At 39.4% G+C, this 8,320-nt stretch overlaps 1 protein-coding gene across 1 annotated transcript; it reads left to right on the plus strand.

Moving 5' to 3' along the window:
- Nucleotides 1-5,459: 5,459 nt before the first annotated feature.
- On the plus strand, nt 5,460-8,320 carry LOC106397731 (auxin transporter-like protein 3). Its single transcript, XM_013838353.3, has 7 exons — nt 5,460-5,694; nt 5,762-5,947; nt 6,118-6,230; nt 6,345-6,528; nt 6,629-6,726; nt 6,804-7,269; nt 7,779-8,320. The coding sequence occupies exons 1-7, from the start codon at nt 5,518-5,520 to the stop codon at nt 7,971-7,973; spliced, it is 1,419 nt and encodes a 472-aa protein (XP_013693807.1). The 5' UTR covers nt 5,460-5,517; the 3' UTR covers nt 7,974-8,320.

An 8,320-nucleotide genomic window follows, 5' to 3' on the forward strand; every position in this document is an offset into this window, starting at 1 on the left:
CAGGACAATTCGGAGAGTTGTTACCTTGATTACGGACTGAAAGTTTCCTCCGTGTAGTCACGACCAAACTCCTGGTTGTAGCCTTTGGCGACTAGTCTTGATTTGCAGAGCTTATGCGTGCCGTTGGGGTAGAACTTGTTCTTGTGAAGCCACCTGCAACCAACAACATTAAGATGAGGCTGTCGCGGAACTAAGTCATAAGTTTGATTACGCGCAAACGCATCCATCTCAGTGGACATGGAACCACGCCACCGTTGTCTTTCAGAGCTTGAGCAAGGGTGTGAGGTTCAGTGGGAGCGTTTGACGACAACGCAGCTGCATATTTGTATTTGCTGTTCGGTTTGACAATCTGGTTCTTTCTTCTTGTGAGCATGGGATGATTATTGATTTGCGCGGGAGTGGAGGTGGTGAAGGTGCGGATGGTGGTGATGGCGCAGGTTGCTGAGTAGAGCCGCTGTTGTTTGGTGGAGGACACGGAGTCAGTTGAGACAGGTGATGAAGTTGTCGTGGTGACAGGCGGCGTCGTTGTTGATGCAGGCGTGTTGGTGTCGCTGGTGCTGTTGAGTAACGGTGAAGTTTCCTGTACCTGCAGGTTAGAGTCCGAGCTCGGCGGTTCCGTTTGTTGTACGAGTGGGGGCTGAGGCGTAGGTGGTTGCGGGTTTGGTATTGGTATGGTGGTAACCGGCGGTTGAGAAGGTGATAAAGGAGTTTTCAGGTGAGCTTGGTGAGGTAGGTTGCAGGGGGGATGGTGTTTGACGGAAAGGTTTTTTCGTCGAAGCGAACATGTCGTGAGACATAGATTCTACCAGTATTGAGTTGAAGACATATGTATAGCCGCTTTGACTCGGTGAGTAGCCGATGAAACACAAGGTGTTGACCTTTCTTCCATCTTATTAGCCGTGTAAGGGCGGAGCCAGGGAAAGCAAAGGCAGCCATATACGCGTATTTTGTTGTGTTGTTTGGTTGGGTTCCAAAGAGCTTGTGAAATGGTGAGTCCATCTTTAGGACCGGGGTAGGTAGGCGTTGATTAGATAAGTAGCTGCAGCAAAAGCATAGGTCCAGTAAGAGCGTGGCATCGCTGCATGGGTGAGGAGTGTGAGGCCGGTTTCAACAACATGTCTGTGTTTTCTTTCGGATATGCCGTTGTGCTCAGGAGATGAGGTGGAGATGTTAGGTGACTGATGCCAGCTTCTGCTAAATCTGACTTCAACGCCACAAACTCGCCTCCATTGTCGCTATATAGAGTCCCTATTTTGGTGTTGAAGTGATTCTCAACGAGATGCCTGAAGGTTTTGAATGTTTCGCGAACATGGGACTTAAGTTTGAGAGGGTACAGCCAAGTGTATCGACTGAAATGATCAATGAGAACTAGGTAGTATTTGTATCCATCGACTGAGATAATTGGAGAACTCCAAAGGTCTGTGTATATGTATTGTAAGGGACGAGAATAAGTAATGGTGTTTAGGGAGAAAGGTAATTTGTGAGATTTATTGATAGCACAATCTGAGCATAAAGAGTTTTGAGTTACAGATTTCACACAAGGTAAAGAAAAACTGGAAAAATGGTTTTAAGAATAGAAGCAGAAGGATGTCCTAGGCGGAAATGCCAATCAGACATGGTGATTTGAGGTTGGTTGAGGCAAAGAAGCTGAAGGGTGTTGGGTTGGGCTGGCCACTCATACACTCATCCTTGGTCTTGCCTTGGATTAACGGAACCCCCGAGCTGAGATCCTTCACCTGAAAGTAAGCAGGAAAAATTCAACCGAAACTCTATTAGCATTACATAAGTGATAGACCGAAATGAGGTTCTTCTTAATATTAGGAACACACAAACATTATTAAGCAGTAAGTTTGCGAGTGCGTGAGGAATGAAAGTGAACCGGTGTGAGAGATTGACAAACCAGTGCCATCTCCATGAGAACAGAGTCCTCGCCATTGTAGGCCTGCTGCAACATCAGGTTATTGAGGTCACTCGTGAGGTGGTGTGTGTAGCGCCAGAGTCCATCAGCCAAGCATTTGACGGGTTCGGTGATGCTACACCATGTTGCTCTCGGCTGCCATGGGCGGAATGGTGATTGAGTTTGAGCAGAGGTGTTTTGTTGGAACATCTGAGGGCATCTTCTGGCGCTGTGTCCAAAGACACTACAAATCTGACATCGCCCTTGATAGCCCTTTGATTGACGATTCTCTTGCTTGTAGGTGTTGTTGAACTGCGGCGACTTGTTTGTGCTCCAGTTTTTGACTGTTGTTTCCACGATGCTGCTGTTGTTGCTTTGGGGCGTGAGGAAGCCATGTTTGCCGTGATCGGGACAGCACGTGGAGCAGGAGCAGAGACAGCCAATAGCTTCGCCTCCCTGTTGATGAGCTTTTCATGTATTTCAACAATGGAGGGTGAGACATCACGACCTTCAAGTTGATCAGATACAGTTTTGTATTCCTCCGTCCGGTAGACCATCAACAATTTACTCAACCTTGTCTTCGTGATCAAGGTGTTTACCAAGGAGGGCTAGTTGATCGAAGCGGCTTGTGAGGCCACGCATGTAGTCGTCGATCGTTTTGTCTCCTTTGGTGAGTTTTTGAGCTGTAGTCGCAGCTGTTGGATATGTCCGCGACTTGGGGTTGCGTATGTGGCGTTGAGAGATTTCCACACATCATGAGATGTTTTGGTGTTGGTGACAAGCGTCTGGATCGACGGTGAGAGTGTTTCCAATGAGTCCACTGTAGATGAGGCGATCTTGGCGTCTCCACTTGGTGTAGTCGGGGTTGGGTGTTGTGGTGTGGTCGACGGTGAGGGTCTGATCTGGTATACTGGCTGGGAGCCGTCGAGATACCCAGCAAGGTCATAGCCATCGAGCAGAGCATGGATTTGAAGGTTCCATGTCATGAAGTTGGTGGAATTGAGTTTGGTTACATTAATCATGTTAACGTTGAGAAGTGATTTGGAGGCGTCGACAACGACTTCATTGTTTGCAGTAGCCATGGCGATGGAGCTTTAGGGATAGAGGAAGAAAGGAAAAGGAGAGGCGGGCCGAAGAAAAGAATTTTTAGGGTAATCGATGAGCTCTTGATACCATGTAAATATTATTTGATCTTAAGAATCATGTACACTACTCTAGCTCTTATATATACGAGCGTGAGACAGAAACTAATTACAACAGTTTCCTAAAACAGAGGAACGAGAATATTGACTACGAGATATGCGGAGATCACAATCATACCATTAAAACTATTTGGATATTGGATAATTACCTGATAAAAGTGTTAGAAATAGTAACAAGATCCTCGGTGACAAGTTGAAACGAAGATGCATAATACTGGAAAAGCTTTAACGATCAAAATATCCTTATTCGTTGGTCCGGGTGTTGTTGGGTTACGGAGAATTACTGAGATGAGATTGCCTTTTTAAGAGAGGTATAGAGAATAACATGCATGCATGGACAGTCTATATCTCACATTATACTAATCGTTTCAAGTACTGTAAAACCGCAAAACAAATTACTCTGTGCGTCAAATAATTAAGGAGCTTGTTTTGGAGTTTGGGAAAGTTAGTGTTATTCCTTTCCTGATGCGTTTCATGCAAGTATTCTTTGAGATTGTTTATTAGCTAAGTAATCAAGTCCAAGGTTGGGATATTTTTATACATGTAAATGCGCATCTATATATATGTGTATGTTTATATAACTAGATATATAAATTATTTGATATAATTATATATGTATGTAGTGATTATATCTGTCTACTTATTTTTCATTAGATGTTGTTGCAAATTTGAAACGTTTCTTGACCAGTTTCTTTATTTATTGTAACGTCCCGAGTTGTAATACATAAAAAGACTTAAGAGAATTAATTTGGTTACTATACCACCAAAGTTGACTTACCTTTTTTGTCACACATCCGTTAAAAACTTTAGAATTTGATGAGTGACCTATCGGAAGTGATTTGCGACACTGTGCGAGTGAGGCCAAAACACGAGAAAAGATCGGATGGTGATTGTAGGGTTAGTAAACAAACTTTCGAACTTTTGCAAAAATTAACGTACCGCTCGTCGATTAGATTTGGCCGACGGACCGAGTGAGCTGACATAGATGGCCATTAGTCGTGGACGGGTTGCAGTTATCTTCATAATATTACCCTTGCCCATGTCCTGGTATAGTCAGTTCATCCAAGACTATACATAGGCCTAACTAATGTGTCATTTAGCCCATTGAGTTTGAGCTCACCGACCCATTCTCAAAATCTGCTTTCTGAAAAAGTGTCCATCTCATGTCAGACAGTATTAAAGCGCGAATGTGTTGTTCCCATCTAATTCAAAGATCAACTCAAAACAAATCTCACAATCTTATAGTCGTTATGAAAATCATTGGTACCAACTAATCAGTAGGAAATAAATTCCTGATTAACTGCAATCACTTGCTACTTTTTATCAATCTTATAATCAAAATGATATCCGAAACTTTTGCTCTATTTGAAGACATTAACATTTTTTCTTCTAAGATTATGGATATATACCACAATAGCATATAATTAAAAGTGAAATATATATATATATATATAATATGTATCACTAACCAAAAAAAGAAATTTAAAATATACATATTATGTAGATTAGTGATCAGTTTTCTTTCCGCTGCCATCTATCTTGGCCCGTTAGAAAAGCAATAAAGATGTAAAATGATGATTCCTACCTATTAATAGTTCGATCCATCGTAAAAGTTAAGGGCTAAAAAGAAAGTAAAAATAAGGCTAAGACAGCTAGACACGTGCGGTAATTATGTTTAGCACTAATGATCCCACCTGATTAGCAATCATTATTTCCATTGGATCCATTCCCAATCCTCGATTAACCTCACAAATCACGTTTTCTTACATTTTTACTATAATTTCTACGTCAAACTCAAGCTTTTGGATATGTGTGGTACGCGATATACGCTAGACAAGGCATGGTTTTATGGATTTTTCAAGTTCCAATTAACAGCTATACAATATAATCGGACAAAACATGAAAACTTAGAAATATAATTGATTATTGCTATAGATATAGATCAGTATCCTCCTTCCTTACTCCCAAAGGACCAATATGTTTTATTCATTGTTCTAGTTGTTACAATCATCATGACTGAAAATAATTGTTAATACATCCTTTCTTTAAAAAGAAGAAACAAATCATCATTGTCGTCGCTTCTATATTATCAACTTATAATTAGTCTAGTCTCTCTTTATTTTGCAAAACTTTATAATTAGTGTACCCTCTTTTTGCATATTATCAGGGTCAAAATATAATTAACAATCCTAAAGTAGGCCTACCCGCTCGTGTAGTGCTCAAGAGATATGGCCCATAAGCCCAACTATCAAATCAAGCCCATTAAAATAACCAATCCACGCTCGCTGAATACAGTAACAGTCACAATTAGGCGACATAACTCGCTCACCAACCAATCATATCATACCTAAGCCTTCAACTCTATTTAAAGAGTGGGAGAGAGAAGCTAAGAAACTGAGTGAAGAAGAAGAAGTGATCATGGCGGCAGAGAAGATAGAGACAGTGATCGCTGGGAACTACTTAGAAATGGAGAGAGAAGAAGAATCAAACACAAGTAACAGTAACAACACTTCTTCAACTAAGACAAAGCTCTCTAACTTCTTCTGGCATGGAGGTTCTGTCTATGATGCTTGGTTTAGCTGTGCTTCAAACCAGGTAACTATAGTATTATCCATAGTATAATACATGTATGTATTCATCGTCTCTAACTTGTAACACACAGGTGGCACAAGTACTGTTGACATTACCATACTCGTTCTCACAACTTGGGATGATGTCGGGAATCTTGTTTCAACTCTTTTATGGATTAATGGGAAGCTGGACTGCTTATCTCATTAGTGTTCTCTACGTTGAGTATCGAACTCGTAAAGAACGAGAAAAATTCGATTTCCGTAATCACGTTATTCAGGTATTTCACTAATTTTTTTTATAAAAGGTATTTCATTAATTTGTTATGATAAAATTACAATTCTAATTCTATTTTACACCCAAAAAAAATTACAATTCTATTGTTCTTGAAAAAAAGTTAATTATATTGTTTTTGTTGTTGCTAATTTTAGTTTTAATTTCCTTGAAAAGTGGTTTGAGGTGTTGGATGGATTGCTGGGGAAACACTGGAGGAACATTGGACTGATCTTTAATTGCACTTTTCTTCTCTTTGGATCCGTTATTCAACTCATTGCTTGTGCAAGGTAAATTAATATAATTATTTCTTTCTTTTTATTTATTTATTATCATATAAAATTATTTCCTTTTTGACTTTGGACACAATTGATATTTACATAATAGTATTGAATAATCTGCAGCAATATATATTATATCAATGATAAATTGGACAAGAGGACATGGACATACATATTTGGAGCGTGTTGTGCAACAACTGTTTTTATTCCTTCGTTCCATAACTATAGAATCTGGTCATTCCTGGGACTCGCTATGACCACTTACACTTCTTGGTACCTCACCATTGCTTCTCTCCTTCACGGCCAGGTCTTGTGATTAAGAACAAAATCATGTTTAATTAGTTTGTAAAGTTCTTAGTCTACTGGTCTCGTTGTTATTTACTTTGAACCTTTTTAATGTATAAAAGGCTGAGGATGTCAAACACTCGGGTCCAACCACAATGGTTCTCTACTTTACCGGAGCCACCAACATTCTCTACACCTTTGGTGGTCATGCCGTCACTGTGTAAGCATTTTTTCTTATATTAAAAGGTTGCTCTATGCTTTGTTAATTAAATTATGTATCGAAAATGATGTAAATAGGGAGATAATGCATGCCATGTGGAAACCGCAAAAGTTCAAGGCGATATATCTACTAGCGACTATATACGTATTAACGCTAACGCTACCTTCTGCGTCTGCGGTTTACTGGGCGTTTGGCGATCAATTGCTAACTCATTCCAATGCACTCTCTCTACTCCCGAAGTCCGGTTTCAGAGACACCGCGGTGATCCTTATGCTTATCCATCAGTTTATAACGTTTGGCTTTGCGTCTACACCGTTATATTTTGTGTGGGAGAAACTGATAGGTGTGCATGAGACTAAGAGCATGTTCAAAAGAGCCATGGCTAGGTTACCAGTGGTTTTACCCATATGGTTCTTAGCCATCATCTTCCCCTTTTTCGGACCAATCAATTCTGCGGTCGGATCTCTCCTTGTCAGCTTCACTGTCTACATCATCCCTGCTTTGGCTCACATGCTTACTTTTGCTCCTGCCCCTTCCAGAGAGGTTAGATCTTTTTCCTTTTTTCACATATTCTTTTTTTTTCATAAGAGACATTGTTAATGGATTTGTCAATTGGTTATAATTTATTTATGATACTAGATTCCTAGCAAACATTGTTTAGAGAATCTAATTTAGAAATTTGTTACATAGTTTCACATTTCGACGACTATTTATTACTTTATATAATATAGAAAAATAAAAGATGTGTTAGACCAATTTAATTTGTGTGAAAATATTATATGGTATTTTGGTATCTTATAAATATAATAATAATAATTCTAACATAATCAAATAAAAAGTTAAACCAATTATAAAGTGATACATGGTATGAGTGTTTCTAACAAATCTCTTAAAGTTAAACCAATGGAGAGAATCATTTGACATTCTTTTCTTCTTTTTATTAAAATAATAAAATGTTGAAATACTCTTCTAAAGTCTCCGTTGATTGAAGATGGTCTTAATACATCTAATAATTAATTTTTGGGTTAAATCATCTACTTATTTTATAACAGAACGCAGTGGAGAGACCGCCACGAGTGCTGGGAGGGTGGATGGGTACTTACTGCATCAACATATTTGTTGTGGTTTGGGTGTTTGTCGTTGGGTTCGGGTTCGGAGGATGGGCAAGTATGGTCAATTTTGTTCGTCAGATCGACACTTTTGGTCTATTCACCAAATGCTACCAATGCCCACCTCGCAAGCCTTAGCCTTGATATTTACGTATTGGCCATTCAAGACCTTCTAGAACGAGGGTTTCATCTAAGGGAGTTTTTGTTTCAAGCTGGAATATATATAAGTTACTATAATTTACTGAAAATCACATCTCTTTGTAATTGTCTGACGACAATAATCTTTTCACGTCGGGTTTGTTTATTTCTCATGTTGAGTTGTATTGGTAATTGGGGTTTTTGTTTCCTTAGTTAAGGTGTGATGGCTATCTTGATTAGGCCAACCCTATTATTAATTAATGTTCTTCCATAGATCGTGTAATTTTCCAGTGTGTTTGTGTTTGATATCTATCTTTCCACAACATGAAAACAAGTTCATCTACTCA

The sequence above is a fragment of the Brassica napus genome (assembly GCF_020379485.1).
Source record: "Brassica napus cultivar Da-Ae chromosome A2 unlocalized genomic scaffold, Da-Ae chrA02_Random_35, whole genome shotgun sequence".
NCBI classification, from domain to species: domain Eukaryota; kingdom Viridiplantae; phylum Streptophyta; class Magnoliopsida; order Brassicales; family Brassicaceae; genus Brassica; species Brassica napus.

Bases quoted from the DNA above. Each gene is read 5' to 3' on its own strand.
- LOC106397731 (XM_013838353.3), top strand. From the start codon at position 5,518: ATGGCGGCAGAGAAGATAGAGACAGTGATCGCTGGGAACTACTTAGAA. The intron at 5,948-6,117 runs GTATTTCACTAA...TTCCTTGAAAAG, and splicing joins TCCGTAATCACGTTATTCAG to TGGTTTGAGGTGTTGGATGG. The intron at 6,231-6,344 runs GTAAATTAATAT...AATAATCTGCAG, and splicing joins CAACTCATTGCTTGTGCAAG to CAATATATATTATATCAATG.